Source organism: Castanea sativa, chromosome 12 (genome assembly GCF_040712315.1).
Source record: "Castanea sativa cultivar Marrone di Chiusa Pesio chromosome 12, ASM4071231v1".
In the NCBI taxonomy this organism is placed as follows: Eukaryota; Viridiplantae; Streptophyta; class Magnoliopsida; order Fagales; family Fagaceae; genus Castanea; species Castanea sativa.
In genome coordinates, this window is record NC_134024.1 from 8010428 (window position 1) to 8035320 (window position 24893).

Below are 24893 nucleotides of genomic sequence, written 5' to 3' on the forward strand. Positions count from 1 at the left end.
TAATTCAAGTTATTTATTTATATTCTTTAGAAAATCATTATTTCTTTTTTCTTTTTTGTTGTTGATTTTTTTTTTGACGCAGATGTGGTTTTTTATTACTAGTAATTAATTATTCCTAATTATTTTATTAGCTACGTGTTTGTGAGCCAAGTGAAAGTACTAAAATGACAATAGGTTCAAAATAAATCCATTAAAAAAAAAAGGATCAAAATGATTGGGAAAAAAAAGCACTAAATTGAATGGATTGGGGTGAAAGAATAGAAAATTGAAGGATCCATTTTCCTTCATAAACCAGCCATATTCTTTCCCCTCAAGGGAGAGTGGAGAGAGTTCTTATGGTGGGACTCACTAATAAAGCTTTTTCTTTTTTTTTTCATTACATGTGCATTTGGCTCTTGCTTATTTGCTAAAAGCTTTTTGTTTTGAGCATTTCTTTGGTAAATAATAACTTTTATTAGAGAGAAGCTAGTTTTTTTATAAAAAAAATTTGTCACACATTTAATATAAAAGTTACCAAAATTTATATATTTTAATAAACACTATCACTTAGGGCCCCAAATATGAAACTAAAAGATGTGAACCCTTGGCCAAGTTTCTATTTTACTAGTGCTGTGGAGTTGTTGTATTTCCACTTGGACGATGTAGATTTGAAAGTAACAAATGTTTTCATTTTCTTTACCTTGTAAGAATCCAAGACAGGAAGGGCTAGGTTTTTTGGCAGTTGACCATTTCAACATGGTTACATTAAAAGAGAAATTATAGCAAAATTTATTACATAATGAATATAAATAATTTTCAATATTTAAAAAAAAATCAAGATCCATTTTAAAATATCATAAATAATATCAAATATATTAAAAAAATGTTATTTGAGTCTTTTATTTTATTTATGCTTTGTTAATATGGAATAGATACTAGTTCTATTTTTGTATACTAATTTAGATTTGAATTTTAATATATCTTTTATTCTTGAATGTTGAATCATCAAAAAATGTGGAACTAATGGAGAGTTCTTTGTAAATGTTTATGGAGGAGATAGTTATTTTGTGCCCTTACCGGATATGAAAGGAGGGAACATAATTTCTTCGTATTCTGAGAGTACTTAAATTTTTTTCGTGCTCCATAATCTAGATCAATTTGATTCAATTTGCGTTTAGGCTATGGGTTGGATTGGGTTGGGTAACCTGATTAAATGCTAATGTAGCAAGAAGTTTCTGACTTGGAAATGGTAGATATGCTAACGTTGCAGATGATGTTGCACCTTAACGTGGCATTAACACTGATGTGGTACTATGTGAAGGTGACATGTGGCTTGAGCAGGCTTTTACCAATAGTAATTCTTCAAGCTCTTCTAAATATAATTTATCCCATTTTACATCAAATCAAATATATTAAGAATTTAATTTGATTACAAGAAAATACCATGAATGAGGGAAAAGTTCTCTAACATCCATTGGAAAGATACGTTGAACACCCTTTGAAATTTTAATTACTGAATAGTATGAATGCCTTTAAGGGTACAAGCACTCATTTATATTGGAAAGTACTAAGGAAGTCCTACTGCGACTAGGAAACATATTATGTTAAGCACAAATTAAGTTAAAAATAAGAAATTTTGCCAAAAAAATATTCTTAAACAACTCTTAAAGTTATACCGTTTTATATAGGGCTCAATTTTGACTAAAACACCCTTAAAAACTCTCTAAAATAAGGAAATAAAGCTTTATTCTAAAAACATTGTGAAAAATGTAAAAATTTAATAAATATAAAAGTATTTTTTAATTTTTATTTATTTATAAGTATTACATTGCTCATATTTGATATAAAAAAAACTTGAAGTTGTACATAGACTACAAGATAAATAATTTTAATTCTTGAGTACAACATGATTGCAACTTTTATTAGCGTTAAGGACTCCTTGTTTAAATACTTACTCTGATTCTGGGATGACTTCTAATTCTTGGTTTAGCCGCCTTGTAGGCATACTTGCATTGATTATTGTAGGGCCTATAGAGGCAAAGGGATTTGGAGGCATGGTTAGCTTATCTCCTTCTCCCTCCAACATTTGAATCACAACTTTCATGGAAGGGCGATCCACTGGGTGCCATTGTATGCACCAGAGTCCCACAATTGCTAATTTCTTTGCAATTTTAGCATCTCCATTATCTTCAACATAGACTCGTAGGTCTTCCTTTTGCTCTAAAAAATTGTATATCCATTGTGGGAAATATATTTGGCTAGTGTTCTCAACAGGCACATCAACATTTTTTCTCCCCCCGACCATTTCAAGCAACAATATTCCAAAACTGTAAACATCTGATTTGTATGACACGTTCCCAAAGTTCCTAGAGAAAACTTCAGGTGCAATGTAACCCACGGTCCCCCTAGCTGTGGTCATGGACACTGCACTTTGATCCTTTGCACACAACTTGGCTAGACCAAAATCAGATATTTTTGGATTGAAATTTTGGTCTAGCAAAATATTATGAGGTTTAATATCAAAATGGAGGATTTGTTGGTCACACCCTTGGTGAAGATATTCCATTCCTTTTGCTATGCCAAGAGCAATGTCTTGCAACTTGTCCCAACCAAGGAAACGATTAGAATCTACTGAGGAAATAAACTTCTCTAGTGAATCATTTGGTAAGAACTCATAAACTAGAGCTCGTCTAAATCCGTCAGCACAAAAACCAACTAAGCGAACCACATTAACATGGTGGATTCTACCCATTGTTCCCACTTCATTTATGAATTCTTCCCCATTTCCCTTGGAACTATTTAGGATCTTCACAGCAACATGGATTTCATTGGAAATCTTTCCTTTGAACACTGTTCCATAGGCTCCTTGACCTAACTTCTCTATAAATTGATTTGTAATCCTTTTAACTTCGGCATATGAGCACCTTGTGGGCTTTAAAGCTCTGTAATCTTCCAAAAACTTTTCAATCCTTGCTTGATTTTCTTTTTCTACTTTGTCATAGCGACACACATGGTAGAATGCATAGACCATTAGTGCCAAAAGAAATGACCCCAAGATGGAAACTGCATACCAAACATTCGTGAGTCAAGAAACTAAACATATTTATCATATAACTTACAAATGGGCAACAGGCAACTTACCACTAGTCACTATTTTTCTTGATCTACCTGTAAAATAATTTAAAATAAGTACCTTTCAATTACGTTTATAAGAAAACAAAAGATAATGGTGAGTAAAATTTTATTACTATTAGCTAAAAAATGATTAGGTACTCTCAGAGTACATCAACATCTCCTCCCTAAAAAAAATAATAAAAGAAAAAAAATTTTCTTTTTAGTGTCTTCTTCACACAAATAGTGAATTTCATCATGAATTTAATTATCAAAATTAGTTGTTATGTGAGAAGAAGTACCACATCGTTGTGCTCCGAAAACAATGAACTATTACTCTTATTAGCAAGGTAATATTTCATTAAAACTTTGTGTTCATGTTTAAGCTTTAAAAAAAAAAAAAAAAAAAAAAAAAAAAAACTAGTGAACTTTCATTAATTTGAAAGAGGCCAAATCAACCTAAATTAAGAGCTCTAATGTGTTCAGCACTGGGCTTTCCTCAATTAATCAATTACCACACTTGCGTTAATCTTTTTAGTTAATTTTTAAGTTGACAGTGCAAGGTTTGGTCCAGCTGATGAGCTACCAGCCTATTCAAGTTCTTTCGAGACAAAAGTAATTACTCAATATCATGAGAGTATAGTTTATACTCTCTCCTATCATATAATAGTGAGTTCTATTAATTAAAATTTATGGTGAGGTTTATCATTCATGTGAGAGGAGCACTAGGCAGATAATTGTCCATGTGAGACAAGCCAGACTTCAAAAATAATGTTCTTTTGGTTGGAAGGAAAAATAACACTTCAAGAATGGATACAGACACAACTTACAAGCATAGCTCTAAAATAGTGTCTTCTAGTTGGGAAAATAACATTTCATGACTGGTTAAAGGAAATTACCGTTGCAGAGAATTTAATTAGCGTGATAAAATAAATACATGTTGGCTTGAAACGTGAAGAACTTGTGTGATTATGGAAGTGGAAATTGGGTAGAAGCAATACAATACCTTTGTCTTTGTTGGGGTCGAAGCACTCAGTTTCGAATATTTTGGCATTACTCTTAAATTTACATTTCTCGCCTTTCACTTCACAGTGTCCGCACTTCGGTTCGGACCATGTCAATTCAAGACGAGGAGTTTGCCACATTATTGGTGATGGAATTGATGGAACTGTATACATCTTTGTACATGATACTATAGGCAGGCTGTCGATGTAAAGATCCGAAGCAAAAGCGTAGACTTGGTGGCGACGGCTACTAAGACAATGGATCGGATCATAATATACAATACCTTTGTCTTTGTTGGGGTCGAAGCACTCAGTTTCTGGTGGCGTACAATTGAAAAGGGTATAGTCAAAAAGAAAATCATAGTGGAATTGGAAAGGCCAGGAAGATACATTGAGTTCCCGGATTTTCCGTGGAAAGCAATTATCTGAGTCAATTACATAAATTAACTGAGATTCGTAATCAATGTGTTTGACAAAGGCTTTTACTGAAGTTGTCAGCTCGAGCACGGTATGGTTTTTATCAGAGCAGTAGAGATCAAAACCAGGATAACCACAGTGCTGGTCTGGCTGCCTGTCTTTGAGTCGGAAAGGAAATCGGATGTCTGGACCGTCTTCTCCACACCGTAATTCGGGACACCCATTTTGGCTTTCTCCAAGGTCTACAGTGAATAGCACAAGCAACAGAAAGGTTGGTATAACTATTCTTTGGGAAATATCCATATCTGTGGTCTAGCAAGATTCTCAATCTCCTAGATTTCTAAACCAATTTATTTTTTTCTCTAACCTTATTTCTTAAGAGGCTACAGGGAGAAAATTCATGAATTTAGCCATGAAATTTGCGGAAGGTACTCTTATTCAGGTGTCAACCGTGGGCTGCTTCGGTGGGACTTAATGAGTTTTTTTTTCTTTTTCCACTTAGATTATTTTTAATATTTTTATTTTTTATTTATTAATGAAAGGTCTGTTTGACTTAAGCTAAGTCACGTTTGGTTGGAGGTAGAACAGGAACAATAGATAAGAAAGAGAGAAAATAAGATATGGTGTTGCTTGGTAGAGAGCGAAAGGATGAACAAATTTTGGTGAGATCTAAGCATTTTCTCCTCAGGCTCACTAAAAATTCAAAGAGAAAACAGGCATGAAAACACCTGTTGCAAGCACAATTACAAAATTTGCACAGAAATGTTTAATGCTTCTCACCTACGCTCTAGCACGGATGGAGTCAGTTTTGAGGTGCACGGCACCTAGAGTCCAGCCCACTTAGACTTCTATTTCAAGGGGAAATAGGAAAACTTGACTACAAGGTTTAAGACTCCTAATTCAAGTACTATTAGGAGTGTTAGGTGGCTTGAATGCTTTATATAAAGCTTGTATATGTATTTCACAAATTAAGTGAGAGATTCAGAGAGACGTGAAACACAGTTTTGAAGCCGATTGAAAGAAAATGAATAGTGTTTTGTGCGGCATTGAGGGAAAAAAGAAAAGATGGCTTTTGTTTTGCTCAAGACACACAAGGAAGATAAATTGGAAGTTTTCTCTAGGACGATTATTTGAGTGCTACAACCACAGAGAGTTGAAGCATTTAGAGTAGAAGATTTTGCTACCAGGTTTTGTGGTGATGTTGTATTTGTTCCTAGAAGTATTATTGCATTTTCCCAATTTATTGTGAACTTAGGTATTTGGTATAACTTGAGTGTTGTAGTCTTTATTTTATCATAGTGGATTGATCAGATTTGTCCTGTGATTACACTGGAGGGTTTTCAACATAATTTATTGGTGTTCTTGTTGGTTGATTTTTTTTCTGCTTCCATAGATATCTATTTCTTTCTATTGCTTGGGTTATATTTAATTTAATTCACACAAAGACGGAGATTTATCCCAACAACCAGGTAAGATGAAGCAGATGATTTTACTTGTGAAAGGAAGATGAAGAAGAAGGGAAGTAGATGGACTAACCGTAAAGATGTTAGAAAGAAAGGCTGGCAGTAGACATGGCAAAATGGGTAAGAATTTTCTGACCCGACTCGAAAAAACCTTACCTGAACTCGATTTTTTTTACCCGAAGCAAAATGGGTTGATGCTTAACCCAACTAGTGTTTTTTGCGGATCAACTCGACCCGACCTGCGACCTGACCCATGACTAGGGTTAAAAACATAGATTTAAAATTATAGACATGTGTAAAAAATATTCATAAGTGTGAAAATAGTGAAGCCAAAGTATCAAATTAGCATAAATTATGAATGCTTAGACCTATTTTTTAACAATTTATGTTCAAAATAAATTATGATATTTCCTAAAGTGTGTCTTGCTTAACAATGATATGATATTCATAAAAGAGACCATATATAAATAAGTAAACAATTAAATTTTAATGTATATTCTCAAATTGAAATAGAGTGCCAACCATAATTAATAATAGATTATATAATTAATTTTCAAGAATGTAAATTTCTTATATGTTTTTATTCTGGATAACTCATTTGTAATTTTTTTTTTTTTTTTTTTTTTACATTTTGGGATGTTTATATTGTGTAAAAATAAAACTTGTGTATTTGTTTTACTTATCTTTGTGTTATTTTGTTTTGGTTAGTAATGTTGGGATTTGTATAATTTTAAAATTATTGAATAAGTATTAATAAGTTTAATTGAGATCATTTTTTATATAAGTAGTAAATTTAAAGTAATGTATTTTACATCAAGTAATTTGTTGCATAACTTTCCAAATGACAAATACATGTTGATTTCTTTATTAAAAAAAAATCATGTGAAAAATACGAGTTAATCCGACCTGCAATCCAATTAACTCACAACCTGATTGGCCCGCCCTAACCCAACCTGCACTTATGCCATGTTTGGCTGGAAGAAACTAGAAAGTAAAGAAAAACAAAGGTTACATTATTTTATTATTATTATTATTATTTTATTTTTAGGATAAGCGGCAGGACAAAGGTTACAAATTTAACTAAACAAAATGAGTGGGTGGGGATGTCAGGATGTGGGTGCTTTTCACGTGGGTGCATCTAGGAATTAGGAAAAAGTAATTTGTTAGATTGTTTAGAATTACCTAATGTGTGAGAGTCTTATTTACAAAAGAACCATGGTAAATGTTTTTCTCTTTAAAAATAAAAATCTTATTTTATTTTATTTTAAAAAAATTATATATATATATATATATATGTTGTGTAATCCCTAAATTTATCTCAAATTTTGTCAAAATACACCGTATTATCTACTATTGCTCTTAAATGAGTATATGTTTACTATTATATGAAAAAATATTCTTAGCATTATATAGAAAATATAAATTAAAATATATTTAATAATTTATTAATAAACGTATTTTGTCGCATTCGTACCCTATTTTTTCAGAAATTGCCGAGTTGTCGCACCACACCTGCACCTGAACCCGAATCCATACTTGTGCTTCCTAGCTATCCTCCCACTTTTCTCCTCAACAAAAAAAAAAAATTATTTTCTATCCCTCCAACCAAACACACACGAGAAAAAATTAAATCTTTTTTATCCTTTCACTTTTTTATCCTCTCATTTTTTTCACCCATTCAAGCAAATAGACCATTAGATTCAATAAGGGGAGCTGTGTACGATGAATATTGATCAATGTTATAGCCTCTGAAAAATTTATATGCGACACTTTATACGTAAATATTGATTAAATAAAATTATTTAATACTAAAACAATCAATATTAATTTATTTTTGAGAAGAAAAAATCAAGATTAATCTAATGTATTAAATCCATAAATTTGATGCTATACCAGCTAAACTAAAGTTAATTTCATATAGAAAATTGAATATTATAGTTGAAGCATAAATTTTAACAAAAAAAAAAATTCTTTAAAAAAAACTTAATTTATCTTGAAGTTAGACAATGCTAGTTAAGTAAAGTGTAATCAAAATTTAATTTTATATCTTGCTTTTTAAGAGAGAGATAGATATTATTTGGTGTGTGACTTTGTAGAAGATTGGTTTACAAAAATTAAAATCTCAAACTATTAGGAGAAATTAATTATCATTGATGATGTAACACATTTGTAATATTTTTTTGTAAAAAAATTTTAGGGTTTCACTTGGGTTAGGTTTCTATTGGTTTTGTATTTTAGAAACCTTGTAAGAAATGAAAAGTGAAAATGCTAAAGGTATTATAAAATATTCACAATATGATATAACAATGACTGTGATTGATGACAGTTAACAACGTAATTAACAAATGTATGTATTTGAATTAATTTTTTTGTGATTGATGACGTTCCATTTTATAAGCATATAGTAAATCTGTGATATTTTTATTATCACTCGTAAAAAAGTGCATAACCATTTAAATTTTTTTATATTTTTATAAAATTTGGGGCTTTTTACAGTGGAGATAGGACCTTTAATCCTAGGGGATAGAAACATTTTGTGGTGGGTACTTAGGCCTATGCCTTGGCCGCCCCTTCGTAAACCCAAACATTATATTCCAATCATAATACGCAACCAAAAGTTTAGAAAATTCCATAAAAAAAAAAGTTGGGGAAATTTTTTATTCACCAAACTTGGCCCTTTGACCATTCTACCGTCTTCAAATTATTTATTCATTATAAAAAGATTTAAATTTTAAGAGAATATCATTCTATAATATAATAAGTTTAAATAGCAAAAAAAAAAATGGTCAATGTTTGACATCATTCTCAATTTTAATAGACAATTTTTTTTTTTTTTTTTTTTGAGAAATGACCACCCACAGGGAGGGAGAGTCAAATGAGGTTCTTTTGATATAAGATAGAAATTCTATTTTAACCAACTCTAAGTGTATATGTGTGCAAAGTTCCCTCCTAGAGACTTGAATCTCAACCCTTGACCCCCACACCCAGCAAGCACTTATATTTGTGGAGTAACCATTGCACTAAGGATGTGCGGAGGTAAATGAGATTCTAACTGTGTTGTGCGTTTGTGTTAATAGAGAGAAAGTAAATGAAGTACTACTGTTGACCTTTCATGTTAAATATACAATAAAATATATTAAAGTTGAGCTCATAAAGTTTGACAACGATTTGGTCCTTCTGACATTTCAACAACTTAATTTATTTATTACAAATTGACAAATTAAAGCCAAGGTGGTGCTTTTTTATGTCATGGATTTATTTTTCGACATATTTGATTGAGTCCTAGTGATTATAACTAGGACTTGTTTGCTGACTTCGAATTGCTCTTAATACCTACCCAACCTTCACCAATTATTATTATTATTATTATTATTTTTGAGAATCAATTTCACCAGTTATATATATATATATATATATATATATATATATATATATATATATATATATATATATATATATATATAACTTTGATTAATAAACATCAACAACATAATTAATACACGTTTGTAGCCTTGGGCCGGCCTGCTTAAACCCAAACATTTCCAATTATAATACTCAACCAATAAATTGAAGAAAAGTTTTATTTTAGATAGTTATAATATACTACTAATCCCGCAGTTCAAACATTTTCCTTCCCTAGAACCCCAAACATTTTGTGTATGGAGAAGTGTCAATTCAACTATAAAGCTCTTGAACTTATTTATGAATGTTACTCCTTTGACCTTTCTACCATCTTAAAATTATTTATTCATTATAGAAAAATTTAAATTTTAAGAGAATATCATTCTATATAAAATGTTTAAATAGAAAAAAAAAATGTTAATGTTTGACATCATTCTCAATTTTAATAGAGAGAATGAAAGTAAATGAAGAATACTATTGATTTCTCACGTAAAATGTATTAGATTTAAGCTCATAAAGTTTGACAACAATTTGGTCCTTCTGACATTACAACAACTTAATTTATTTATTAAAACTTGACAAGTTTAAAGCCAAGGTAGTGTTTTTTTATGTCGATATCGGATGTATTTTTCAACATAGTTGATTGAGTCCTAGTGATTATAGGATTTAGTTTGCTGACTTCGAATTGCTCTTATACCTAGCCGACCTTCACTAATTATTATTATTATTTTGAGAATCACTTTCACCAGTTATATATATACCGATGTCTGTGATTGATAAACGTCAACAACATAATTAAAAAATGTTTGTAGCCTTGGGCCGGCCTGCTTAAGCCTAAACATTTCCAATTATAATACTCAACCAACAGTTTGGGGAAAAGTTTTTTTTTTTAGATAGTTATAATATACTGCTAATCTCAAAATTCAAACCCTTTCCTCTTTTAAAATCTCAAACATTTTGTGTGCCAATTCAACTACAAAGCTCTTGAACTTATTTATGAATGTTACTCATTTGACCTTTCTACCATCTTAATATTATTTATTCATTATAGAAAAATTTAAATTTTAAGAGAATATCATTCCATATAACATGTTTAAATAGGAAAAAAAAAAGTAAATGAAGAATACTGTTGATTTAAGATCATAAAGTTTGACAACAATTTGGTCCTTCTGACTTTACAACAACTTAATTTATTTATTACAACTTGTCAAGTTAAAGCCAAGGTAGTGCTTTTTTATGTCGATATCGGATGTAATTTTTGACATAGTTGATTGAGTCTTAGTGATTATAGAATTTAGTTTGCTGACTTTGGATTGCTCTTATACCTAGCCGACCTTCACCAGTTATTATTTTTATTATTTTTTTGAGAATCACTTTCACCAGTTATATATATACCAATGACCGAGATTGATAAACATCAACAACATAATTAATGAATGTTTGTAGCCTGGGGCCGGCCTACTTAAACCCAAACATTTCCAATCATAATACGCAATCAGTAGTTTGGGGAAATTTTTATTTATTTATTTAGATACTTACAATATGCTGCTAATTCCGCAGCTCGAAACATTTTTTCTTGGCCTTCAACCACTTTGTGTATAGAGAGGTGTCAATTCAACTACAAGGACATTAGTCACTAAACTTATTTACTAATGTTAATACTTTGAGTCTTTAACCTTTCTACCATCTTAAAATTATTTATTCATTATAAAAAGATTTAGATTTTAAGAGGACATCATTCTATATAACATGTTTAAATAGAAAAAAAAAAAAAGGGTCAATGTTTGACATCATTCTCAATTTTAATAAAGAGAAAGTAAACGAAGAATACTGTCTTTGCATGTAAAATGTATTAGAGTTAAGCTATGCATAAAGTTTGACAACGATTTAATTTGGTCCATCCGACATTATAACAACTTGACAAATTAAAGCCAAGGTGGTGCTTTTTTATGTCATAGATTTATTTTTCGACATAGTTGATTGAGTCCTAGTGATTATAGGACTTAGTTTGCTGACTTCGGATTGCTCTTATACCTATCCGACCTTCACCAGTTATTAATAATAATAATAATAATAATAATAATAATAATAATAATAATATTATTATTATTATTATTATTATTATTATTACATTTTTTTGAGAATCAATTTCACTTATTATATATATATCGATGACTGTGATTGGTAAATGTTAACAACATAATTAATGAATGTTTGTAGCCTTGGGCCAGCTTGCTTAAATCCAAACATTTCCAATTATAACATGCACAACCAACAGTTTGAAGATTTTTTTTTTTGTTGAGAAAGTTACAATATGTTGCTAATCCCGCACTTCGAACACTTTTCTCCCTCGTTAGACTCCCAAGTACTTTGTACATAGAGATGTGTCAATTGAGCTACAAAGCTCTTGACCACTAAACTTATTTAGGGCCTGTTTGGATAAGCTGTTTCAAGAGGTGCGTTTTAAAAACTAGCGTTTTTAAAATGTGCGTTTTGAAAACTCCATTTTAAAAGCCACAGATAAGTGTTTGGTAAAAATGTTAAAATATGCGTTTTCTATTTTTAAAGCCATATTAAGCGTTTGGATAAGTTGTTTTAAAAATAGCTGTTTTGAGTGTAAATTCCCAAAAAGGACTTAACTTTTTTTTTAAGGTTATATTGTCATTTTTCTTGTGATCAGTGTTTTTTTATTTATTGAAAATATGCAATTAAGCTTAACAATTACATTAACAATAACAACAATAATGATGTTTTCGTTGTTGAAATTCATGGAGAGAAGTTTATCAAATTTAAAATATTAAAAATAACTCATCAAGGAAAAGATATTAAAATGATTAAGAAAATAATGATATTAAAATTTTAATTGCCAACAATATCAATACTTGACAATCCATTATAATAATAAAAAAGTTCTTATCCGAAAAATTAAATAACAAAACACCAAAACAGAAATAATAAAAATATTGTTTACAACCCGCAAATGGATCGAGCTATTTTGTTACGAACAAATTTCATTTCCTCATCTTGTATATTTTCAATGTTTGCTTGTCTGCTACTACCTTCTCCACTACTATTACTTCTTGGTCTGTCCAAGCCATGTTCATCCCAATTGAATCCCTCATCTTCCCTATCATGTTTTCTAATAAAATTATGCAAAACACAAGTAGCAACTATAATGTTTCTTTGGTGCTTAATGTCATAAGGTGGCATTTGCTTCAAAATTTTCCATTTATTCTTCCACACTCCAAAAGTTCGCTCAATTGCACTTCTAAGTGATGAGTGAACATAATTAAACCTCTCTTCTATGTGATTCCCTCGACTAGCTCGTCGAAAATCTGAAAAATGATACCTCTATCCCTTATAAGGTGGCAAATATCCTTTCCTTAAGGGGTATCCAGCATCAACTAAATAATATTTTCCTAGTAAAAGAAAAAAAAATGTAAGATGTACATAAATAATATCCTTCATACATATTTAATATATAAAAATTTTATATACCTGGTGGTGGTTTTGGAAAGTTGACAATCTATAAAAATTTTATATACCTGGTGGTGGTTTTGGAAAGTTGACAGATTGTCAACGGATAGCATCTAAGAAAATACGTGTATCATGTGCTGCACCCTCCCATCCAGCCATAACAAATGTGAAAAGTAAATCAAAATCGCATGCTGCCATCACATTAAAAGATGTCGCGCCCTTTCTATTATAATATGAAGCTTTCTTGTTGTCTCCAACAATAACTTGGATATGTGTACCGTCAATGGCACCAATGCAGTCCTAAAATAGAATATAAAGTTTAGATACTTAGGAAATAATCCTAACAAATATTAGAAACAAATTAGAATGTATGAAATGAATACCTGAAAGTGTGGCATGTACAATGGATTCTTCTGTATATGTCTTGGAACTACACTAAATGTAGGGTCAGAAGGCTTGAGGATATCCATTGACATTATGTTAAGGCGTTTCAGAACTCTATGAAAATGTCTATGTATAGTCTCACCAGAATGCTGGAATCTTTCTTGAACCATCCTATAACAAGCTCCTTGTCCAAGTATCATTAAACATATACCTAATGACTCTTCAAGCCTAATATGTCTTGTGTGCTGAAGCCCATATGTATGTTGTAAAACATTACACAATTGAAGGAAAACATGTGGCTTCATTCTAAACATTTCGTAACATTTCGTTTCATTACCCGTCAAACATTCCATCAACCACATATAGCCAGTTTGTTCAGAATCTCTACAAGGTTGTTTATCAATATATTTCATATAATATGTCACTGCAACATGACATCCAGCAACAGCAAGATCATATAATTCCTCATCATCATATTCATCGCTTTCCACATCATAAGAAAGATCTTCATCAATATTATCAATATGATCATTGTAATCCATAGAAATATCACCTAAAATATTATAGCAATAAATTAGATAAATCACAATAAAGAAAATGAGTAAACATTTAAATGATAGGTACTGTAGTGTGACAAATAGCCAGTGACTTGACCATTTTCTAACTTTCATCCATCAAGCAGCCTGTCAACTCATGCTAATTACAACTAATTTCACAACCAAACAACAAATTGCAAGTATCATCATCAATGCAAGAAAGTAGGAATTTATTGTATGGGCCTCTGTTTGAGCCTCTCAATCCAACAACTATGGATCCTACTAAATTTATCAAGTTCTAGAAGATTCACGAAAATTGGATTTCTTTTTTTATATTAGTCATGTCAGGATATAGCTTCATCCAAGGATGTCTAATTTTTCAATGGACCTGCTAGAAGTCCACCAACAAGTACATTCAGATTTCAGAACCAATGAGGTGACAATCTAGATATATATATATATATATATATATATATATATATATATATATATATATATATTTCCAACCCTTCCAAATGCAAGTTTACATGCCATACCAACCTCGTCAGGAGCCTCTCAAGTACCAGATACTTTTGCAGCCGCTTCAGTCAACTTTTGTTGGTTGTCAAGAAATGCTTTGATCTGAAGACCATCAAGACCTTCATAGGTTTTTAAGGGGAGGAGGTTCATTTTGTGGTTTGGTTGGAGGTTCAAATCTAGGTTCGAGCTGAATTCCATGGTGGAGGAGATTTTTTCAATCTGTGGTTCATGAAATAATTTAGCTTTGTAACTTTGTTGTTCTTCGTCCTTTAGTCTCTTTCGTCTTTTTCACTTACTTCTTCGTCCACTTCTCCCTATATGTGGTATCAGAGCCTTGCATTTTGAAATAGAAGTTTTATGTTGCCTACCTTGTACTCAACATCCATATCCATGCAATATTTTTCAAACATTGGTAAAGCCTCGAATCGCTTTCTCTCTCCTTTGATCAAGACACTTGAATTATTGTCCCGATTAGTATGCTCTGTGATTAACGGTTGCCACTTATTGTGGATCCTTCCGTGATAATCACATCGAAAACGGGATTTGATAATCAAGTAGAAAACTAAGGAGTTGTACTAAAAGTGTCAAAGAATTATTTTTCCTGAGTAGTCTAGCGGACGTGAGCCTAGGAGTGGCGTTTTAGTCCTGTCAAGATCTTAGGAAAATTGTTCTTCATTTTAGAAACAGTCATGGCCAGTTCCAGTTCATCATCCCCCGCAGTCACATCCTCAGCAGTCACTGATACCATTACCACTTCTTGTGATCTTTCCCTTAGAAAATCTACTGCAAATAGATTAGAATATCTATATGAAATATCCCATATTCCTGAAGATAGTAAAATACCTATTACAGACTTTCCCATTGTAAATCCCTATACTGTGTTTGATAAACCCCAAAAAACTTTCAAAAAATCCATAAAAAAATTTCTTGGTCCTTCTCAATCCTCTAGTGTAAAAGAGTATGTCCAAGCTTCAAAATTTGACCAGTTTAATATTCCAGCCAGTGAGAACGAAAACTTTATCACTCTTGCTCTTCCCAGAGAGTTTGTCATTCCATGGCAAAGACAAGGTTATACTCACCTCCATTTTGGTGCAGTAAGACTTGCCCTCACTTTTCATGGCAGAAAAGGACTCCCTATAGCTTCTAGAATTGCTCTCCTTGATTCTAGATTTATGGAATATCACAATGCAGTCATAGGTACAGTCCAAACCACACTTAATGCAGGAACAGTCTTTGTCACCCTTTTTCCCAATTTCAACATGTCTCTCAGAGATCCTCACATATGTGATGCCCTCAAAGTCCAAGTTCAGATTACAGGAGCCTCTCAAGTACCAGATACTTTTGCAGCCACACTTCACTACCAAATTGCTTACAGACTCCAGAACCATGCTTTTGATGTAGCTATACCAGAGTTTGCCCAGTCCAATGATGCTCTTTTGATCCAAGTTGATCCAGGCATGACGCCTTCGTGCACATTTGTTCCAAGACAGTTGGATAAAGAACAACTGAAAAAACTTTTTCCGGACAAATGGGTTACAAAATATGAGACTCTCCATCAGGCATCTCAGCCAATTCAGTCTAGCACCCCTTTTTTCATCAGAAACCAGAATGGTGAAGTTGAAGTCAGATTTAGGTCAACCACACCAGAAAAAGAAGAAGTGACAGTCTTTCCAACAGCTATGATCCAGCCAGTTTCTTATGAAGTTCTTGATGATCTTCAGATCAAAGCATTTCAAGAAAATGGAAAACCTGTCTATGAAGGAAAATCACCCACAGGCCATATATGGTGGGATGTTTGTGATTGTAAAGAATGCACAGAAGAAGAAATATTTGAAGAAGATAAGAAAAGAAGAAAGAAGAAGTCTTCCCAGCAGATTCTCAAAGAAAGATATGAAGCAGGAGACCCAGAAGTTGACCTCCTTGGAGAACCCTCAGGAAGGTTTGATTACTATGTCCTTTACCCCAGATCCAGAAAACAAAAAATTCCATCCCTTTCCCCATGCAAAGAAAGTCATGATCAAAACCAACAAAACCAGAAACCACCTTTAATCCCATATTACCAGAAAGTCCTTCCCCAGATACAAAAGTGTCAACCCAAACCTCCCAGTCAAACCCACACACAAAAACCCTTACCTTGTTACATGTTTGACCATGCATCACCCTCATACTCACAAAATTTCCCTCCCTTAGAAAGTTTTGACCACCCACAAGCCAATGTAAAACATGTTTGGAAGATAAAAAACCCTGTTGGAACCAATCCAGATGGAAGTAAAAAACAGGTCTCATCAGCTGAAGCAGCCCTCAATTGGCAAGCAGAAAATGCTGTAGCGCAGAATCAAGTCCTTTCAAAAATTCTTGACAACCAACAAAAGTTGACTGAAGCGGTATCCAATACCTTTTCATCCTCAAATTCCCTCATTGACGATTTGAAGAAGAAGATAAAGTCAATTGAACAAGAATTGGAGACAATTGTTTCCACAGTGAAGGATTTGTCTATATCCTTTCCCCTCATCGGGCAAAAAGAAAAAGAAAAAAAGCAGTTGTTGATGCAACTCCAGTCTTTGGAGAACTCACAGAAAGCAGCTACTCAAGCTCTTCCAATGCAAGTTTACATGCCATACCAACCTCGTCAATCACTGTATAAAGATCTGTCCATACCAGTGTCCTCACCATTTTCCCCAGTTTCCCCATACCAAAACCTTCAACCATTAAACATGACACATCCAGCTCAAAACCCTTTTAAACCATGTGGACTCTTTCCCAACATACCAAATCCAACACCACTACCTCAACTCGAACCCAAACTTGAACCTCCAACCAAACCACAAAATGTCCTTCCTCCCCTCAAAAAAGATAAAGAACCATTATACCAACCACATATACTGAGAAGTGGACGAAGAAGTAAGTGAAAAAGACGAACGAGACTAAAGGACGAAGAACAACAAAGTTACAAAGCTAAATTATTTCATGAACTTAGGAAGCTACGGGAGAAGTAATGGAAAAGATGAAATGTGGATAAAGACGAGACAACTACAAGACGAACATAGGAGGGTGTAAGAAGATCATGGAAGCTTATTAATGGCATATATTGCTAAAATACTATAGAAAATAACTGCAGAATATGGGATAGAACACAGAACAAGATACAACAAACTGATGGATATTATTATATTGAACAAATATTTTACAGGACTGGAAGACATAGACTGCAAAATATTTCACAAGCTGGCTGACTCTCTAATTTTTCTTACTCTAATTCACTCTTTCTTTTTTGTTTTCGCTTCACTCTTTCCTCTGCTAAACAAATGATACAAAGGGCCTTTTTATAGGCAAACATTTTACAAGAAGACGAAATAAGTTACAGAAACAAAGCGTGAAGTCTGAGTTCTTGCTTTACAAGTGTTGGAGACTGCAATACGGGCTGGCTTCTGCAAAATCTTCTTCTGACAACGGAAATCCTGAAGCTGAAGGAAAGGACTAATTATAATATATGCATGCTGGAAAGGAGGGTGACGGCAAGAAGGTGAAGACAAAAGTGGGTCCCACTTTTTTTGTTTTGTGTTGTTTGTTTTTTGGGTTTTTTTTTTTTTTTTTTTTTTTAATATATTCTTTTGTACATAATTTCTTCTAATCATCTCTTCCTTGAAACCATTCTTCATCAAAGTCAGCATCTGGATCAGGATTATGGAAATAGGGATCATCAAAATCAAACGGACTGGGCATTTCCCAATGGTGTTGATAAGGCCATTGCTGTCTGCAAATGTCTGGGTCGGCGGGTACAATTTCTGGAAGGATTCCCTGGTTGAGAGATTCTGCCATTGAAAGTGAATAGTGACAGGATATCCATGATACATCTGTGTGTCTGTGAATAGTACCGTCGGCATTTGTTACCCAATGGACATCTGGAGGGTGGACAATTCCTTCTGCTTGTACATCATTTTTGGAATTTAGCTTTGCAACTATACATGCTGAAGTGATTCTTTGACCAAACCTGGGGTGATCCGCTTTGTGATACTTGGACCATTGACCATCATGAGCATCATTTTTCAAGAGTTCATGCCAGAATTTGTTAAAATATTTATTATCATGAAGAAAAATGTATGAGTAGAAACGTGGTTCAAAGTGAATGCACAAGTAGTACTCATTGAGTAAGTACCACATGTAAAGGTAATGAACAACATTCCATCGTGTTATCCAAAATGCAAATGGGGTTTTCCATGGTTGCTCAATATCTGGGTAAATGGCAAGGAAATGGTTCTGGTCTTGTGTGAGGTAATTGTGGAGGACTTGGATGATTCTTTTGGATCTAGCTTGAAGGGTTAGGGTTTTTATTTGGTCTTTTATGTCTGAGGGAAGGGTTTCTATTATTTCCATGATGTCATTAGAGGATGAAGAGGATGAGGAAGGACCTGAGGATGAGGATGGATCTGTTATTGGATAGACACATAAGGGTGGAGGGATTACAGTGGTATGGAGGACTGGAGGCTTTCTGGAAAGGTAGTCAGTGATAAGGTTATCTGTACCTTTGATGTGCTTGACTTGGAAGGACCATTGTGAAAACCAATTTGACCATCTAAGTAACTGGGATGGGGGAGCATTTTTCTTTTGAACTGGAGCATTTTTGGGAAGGAGGACATATCCATTTCTACAAGGAAACCGTGACCAAGGAGGTGAAACCGGAACTTTTCAATACCATGTTTGATCGAGAATTTCTTTGAAAGTGGAATGATAATGGATTTCGAAGGCTTGAATGCACCGCTTTTGTATCCACAAATGCTTCTTTTTCCATTAATTTCTTCAAAGAGGGCTGCCGCCCAATACTCATCACTTGCATCCGTCCGTAAAATCCTTTTTCCCCGTGCCCGGAATCCGCAAAGGGGGAAGCTTTCCCGCTAATTTCTTCAACTCGTTGAATCGCTTCTGTATGAGCTGAATTCCATGGTGGAGGAGATTTTTTCAACAACTTTGACAAACAATCTCTGTGTCTGGAAATTTTTGGAATGAAATCTGACATATAATTAACAATGCCAAGAAACTGCTGGATCTGCTTGGTGCTGGTGAGAATATCTGGAAACTACTAAGAGAGACTGCTATGTGAGGCTGCAGAGTATACTTTCCATCTGAAATGTTCACTCCAAGGAAATCAATAGAGGATACTCCTATGACCATTTTCTTTTCTGAAAGCATTATCCCTTGAGCTTTTACTAAATTATAGAATTCAGTAAGCAATTTTTCATGGGATTCTGCATCTTTTGAGAATAGGAGGATATCATCCACATAGATCAATGCATGTGACAGCAGTGGTTGGAAAAGAATTACCATTGCTTTTTGGAACTGGGATGGAGCATTTTTTAGGCCAAAAGGCATTACCGTCCATTGATAATGGTGGTCTGGAATGCAAAAAGCTGTCTTGTATCTTTCTTCTGGATGGATTCCAAGTTGCCAAAATCCTGCTTTAAGATCAAACTTTGAAAATACTTTGGCATTGGAAAGATGCTGGAAAAGAGCACTTTTGTTTGGCAGTGGAAACTTGTCATCAGCAAGGAAATGATTAAGATCTTGGTAGTTGATTACCAATCTGAGCTTTCCTCGAACTTGTTCTGCATGCTTGTTAACATAGAAGGCTTCACATGCCCATGGAGAAGTTGTGGGTTCAATGAGGCTTTCTGAGAGAAGGGTAGCTAACTCCTGCTTAGCTAGGGACAAATGTTCTGGATTCATACCTCTATGGCTAGCTTTTGTAGGGTTAACATCTTCATTCTTTTTGAAGGGAAGGGTTATGAAAAAGGCTGGGTTTTTCCATAGTGGGTTCGGGTTTTTTAAGAGGAATTCTGAGTGGGTGGCTGCACAACATTCGTTGATGATCTGGGCTTTCAAGGAATCAAAGGGGTTTAGTGAAAACAAATGTGGTACCTGGGTCCATGTGAGAAGGTGTTGTTTATGCAAGAGGCCTTTGGAAGACCATCTGAGGCTAGGTATCTGGTGGAGGAGGTCAAATCCTATAAGGAGGTCTCTGCCTGTGAGAGGGGATCCAAGGACTTGGTGTTTAAGGGTAAGGGTTGGGAATATTCTAATGTGAATGGGTTTGCTTTTCTGGGTGATCAGGAATGTTTCTCCATTGGTCGCTCGAACATCTCGATGATGGGACATCCAAAGATTTTCTCGGTAAAATCTTAGGATGAAGAATTGTTGCCGCTCCCGTGTCAAACAAGGCTATCACCGGGATGGGTCCGGAATATGTATCAAGGAGGATGTGAACCTGGGCTATTGGTGTGGGGCCAAGTATTGGGGCTATAAGAGGCCGAGATGTGTATATAGTTTGGATTTCGGGTCCGAATCATCCGTAATGCTTGAATCGATTCTTCTTCCGAGGATGAATAGGCTATGGCCGCTAAGGCTTGGGGAGAATAATCATCATCAAGTGAAAAGAGTGATTCCACATCCGAAAAGGGGGTATCATCCGCATGAATCCGGGCTTGCTCCAAAAGCTTACGCTTTGGCTTTCTTTGGACAATTTTTTGCAAAATGACCGGCTTTCGCATACAAAACAGACTTTTGAATTTTTTCCGTTGAACTCGCTTTCTTCGAGAAACTTCCATTTCTTTTTTCGAAAAACTTCTTCTTTGGATGAAAAGGCTTCTTCTTCCAAGAATACTTCTTATAATGACCTCTTCTCTTTGTTGGGCAAGAACAATTCTTATCATAACACTTAATCTGCAAATCTTTTCTTTTGCAATTGTCTTTGAGCTTGCTATGGATTTTATCAATCTCAGAAAGAAACTTTCTTTGATTGCATAGTTTTTCCAAAGCAATAAGGACATGCCGATAGATTTCTCCAAGAGAGGCTTGCTGCAAGGTGATTTTTTGAAGATTCATCATGCGAAGAGTTTCATCACCAAGTGGTTCGGAAAAGAATTCAAGAATGTGTGCTTGGAATTCACATCATCCATGCCATTAAAGGCATAATATCTCGCTCGACATTCCGTCAAAATGTTTCTCCAAATCTTTTCTTTCAAAAGAACAGCATTTCATTAATAGGAACTCATCTCTCGGCTACTTCGGTGTAATGGGCTAATGAACCAAGAAATTCAATATGGAGGATCGTGAAAAAATCCTCGAGTGTGTTACTCCGGGCTGCTTGTCTTTGCTCGTATTCTCCAAGATTAATCCACCATTGTCTCAATCTTCCTGTGAGTCTTGCTACAAATTTGGCAATTATTTGTGCAACTGTATTGTTTGGGGCTTGAAGTTCTGCTGTACACCACGAATACATGTTGAAAATTTCATCATGCCATTTTGAAGGAGGACTGTTATCAAGGGTGAACAGGTGTTTTGAATCTGTGGTTGATGAGTAGGTTAATCTTGTGTGATGATCAGGGATGACAGGTGGTGTAGGGAATATTGGTGGTGGAGGTGGAGGTTGTTTAGGACGAAGGACATCATCTTCTTCGTCTACTTTTGGGTCAGTCATGAAGACTTCATCTAAGTCAAGATCAGACAAGTCTAGATCTGCATCATCAATGACTGGAAGAACAAAGGGTTCTGTTTGTTCTTGAAGAGTTAAAGTTCTGAGAAATGATGATATCGGGTTTGGAGGGTCAGTGTTTATGGCTAACAGGTTCATATCTGGGGGTCTGGAGGAAGCACCAATGGTTGGGTCTGGTGGTTGGTATAATGGTTCTTTGTCTTTTTTAAGGGGAGGAGGTTCATTTTGTGGTTTGGTTGGAGGTTCAAATCTAGGTTCGAGTTGAGGTAGTGGTGTTGGGTTTGGTATGTTGGGAAAGAGTCCACATGGTTTAAAAGGGTTTCGAGCTGGATGTGTCATGTTTAATGGTTGGAGGTTTTGGTATGGGGAAAATGGTGAGGACACTGGTATGGACAGATCTTTATACAGTGATTGACGAGGTTGGTATGGCATGTAGACTTGCATTGGAAGAGCTTGAGTAGCTGCTTTCTGTGAGTTCTCCAAAGACTGGAGTTGCATCAACAACTGTTTTTTTTCTTTTTCTTTTTGCCCGATGAGGGGAAAGGATATAGACAAATCCTTCACTGTGGAAACAATTGTCTCCAATTCTTGTTCAATTGACTTTATCTTCTTCTTCAAATCGTCAATGAGAGAATTTGAGGATGAAAAGGTATTGGATACCGCTTCAGTCAACTTTTGTTGGTTGTCAAGAATTTTTGAAAGGACTTGATTCTGCGCTACAGCATTTTCTGCTTGCCAATTGAGGGCTGCTGCCCAATACTCATCACTTGTAATCAACTACCAAGATCTTAATCATTTCCTTGCTGATGACAAGTTATGGCTAACAGGTTCATATCTGGGGGTCTGGAGGAAGCACCAATGGTTGGGTCTGGTGGACTTTAAGGGCATCACATATGTGAGGATCTCTGAGAGACATGTTGAAATTGGGAAAAAGGGTGACAACATCACAAAATTTTCCTCCTTTAGAAAGTTTTGACCACCCACAAGCCAATGTAAAACATGTTTGGAAGATAAAAAACCCTGTTGGAACCAATCCAGATGGAAGTAAAAAACAGGTCTCATCAGCTGAAGCAGCCCTCAATTGGCAAGCAGAAAATGCTGTCGCACAGAATCAAGTCCTTTCAAAAATTCTTGACAACCAACAAAAGTTGACTGAAGCGGTATCCAATACCTTTTCATCCTCAAATTCCCTCATTGAAGATTTGAAGAAGAAAATCAAGTCAATTGAACAAGAATTGGAGACAATTGTTTCCACAGTGAAGGATTTGTCTATATCCTTTCCCCTCATCGGGCAAAAAGAAAAAGAAAAAAAACAGTTGTTGATGCAACTCCAGTCTTTGGAGAACTCACAGAAAGCAGCTACTCAAGCTCTTCCAATGCAAGTTTACATGCCATACCAACCTCGTCAATCACTGTATAAAGATCTGTCCATACCAGTGTCCTCACCATTTTCCCCAGTTTCCCCATACCAAAACCTCCAACCATTAAACATGACACATCCAGCTCAAAACCCTTTTAAACCATGTGGACTCTTTCCCAACATACCAAATCCAACACCACTACCTCAACTTGAACCCAAACTTGAACCTCCAACCAAACCACAAAATGTCCTTCCTCCCCTTAAAAAAGACAAAGAACCATTATACCAACCACCAGACCCAACCATTGGTGCTTCCTCCAGACCCCCAGATATGAACCTGTTAGCCATAAATACTGACCCTCCAAACCCGATATCATCATTTCTCAGAACTTTAACTCTTCAAGAACAAACAGAACCCTTTGTTCTCCCAGTCATTGATGATGCAGATCTAGACTTGTCTGATCTTGACTTAGATGAAGTCTTCATGACTGACCCAAAAGTAGAAGAAGAAGATGATGTCCTTCGTCCTAAACAACCTCCACCTCCACCACCAATATTCCCTACACCACCTGTCATCCCTGATGACCACACAAGATTAACCTACTCATCAACCACAAATTCAAAACACCTGTTCACCCTTGATAACAGTCCTCCCTCAAAATGGCATGATGAGATTTTCAACATGTATTCATGGTGTACAGCAGAACTTCAAGCCCCAAACAATACAGTTGCACAAATAATTGCCAAATTTGTAGCAAGACTCACAGGAAGATTGAGACAATGGTGGATTAATCTTGGAGAATACCGGCAAAGACAAGCAGCCCAGAGTAACACACTCGAGGATTTTTTCACGATCCTCCATAATGAATTTCTTGGTTCATTAGCCCATTACACTGAAGTAGCCAGAGATGAATTCCTATTGATGAAATGCTGTTCTTTTGAAAGAAAAGATTTGGAGAAACATTTTGACAGAATGTCGAGCAGATATTATGCCTTTAATGGCATGGATGATGTGAATTCCAAGCACACCTTCTTGAATTCTTTTCCAGAACCACTTGGTGATGAAACTCTTCGCATGATGAATCTTCAAAAAATCACCTTGCAGCAAGCCTCTCTTGGAGAAATCTATCAGCATGTCCTTATTGCTTTGGAAAAACTATGCAATCAAAGAAAGTTTCTTTCGGAGATTGATAAAATCCATAGCAAGCTCAAAGACAATTGCAAAAGAAAAGATTTGCAGATTAAGTGTTATGATAAGAATTGTTCTTGCCCAACAAAGAGAAGAGGTCATTATAAGAAGTATTCTTGGAAGAAGAAGCCTTTTCATCCAAAGAAGAAGTTTTTCAGAAAAAAGAAATGGAAGTTTCTCAGAAGAAAGCAGTTCAACGGAAAAAATTCAAAAGTCTGTTTTGTATGCAGAAAGCCCGGTCATTTTGCAAAAAATTGTCCAAAGAAAGCCAAAGCAGCAAAGCTTTTGGAGCAAGCCCATATTCATGCAGATGATACCCCCTTTTCAGATGTGGAATCACTCTTTTCACGTGATGATGATTATTCTCCCCAAGCCTTAGCAGCCATAGCCTATTCATCCTCAGAAGAAGAATCAGATTCAAGCATTACAGATGATTCAGATCCAGAAATCCAAACCATATACACATCTCAGCCTCTTATAGCCCCAATAATTGGCCCCACACCAATAGCCCAAGTTCACATCCTTCTTGATACATATTCCAGACCCATTCCAGTGATAGCCTTGTT

General features: G+C 34.7%; 1 protein-coding gene and 1 pseudogene across 1 annotated transcript; both read right to left on the bottom strand.

Moving 5' to 3' along the window:
- Window positions 1-1813: 1813 nt before the first annotated feature.
- Window positions 1814-4938, bottom strand: LOC142619371 (rust resistance kinase Lr10-like). The gene is made up of 3 exons (XM_075792453.1): window positions 4097-4938; window positions 3121-3147; window positions 1814-3042 (listed from the first exon to the last, which is right to left on the bottom strand). Exons 1-3 carry the CDS (start codon window positions 4812-4814, stop codon window positions 1931-1933), a joined length of 1857 nt encoding a protein of 618 aa, XP_075648568.1. The 5' UTR covers window positions 4815-4938; the 3' UTR covers window positions 1814-1930.
- A 7405-nt stretch (window positions 4939-12343) lies between these two features.
- On the bottom strand, window positions 12344-13779 carry LOC142619165 (uncharacterized; annotated as a pseudogene).
- Between the last annotated feature and the right edge of the window lie 11114 nt (window positions 13780-24893).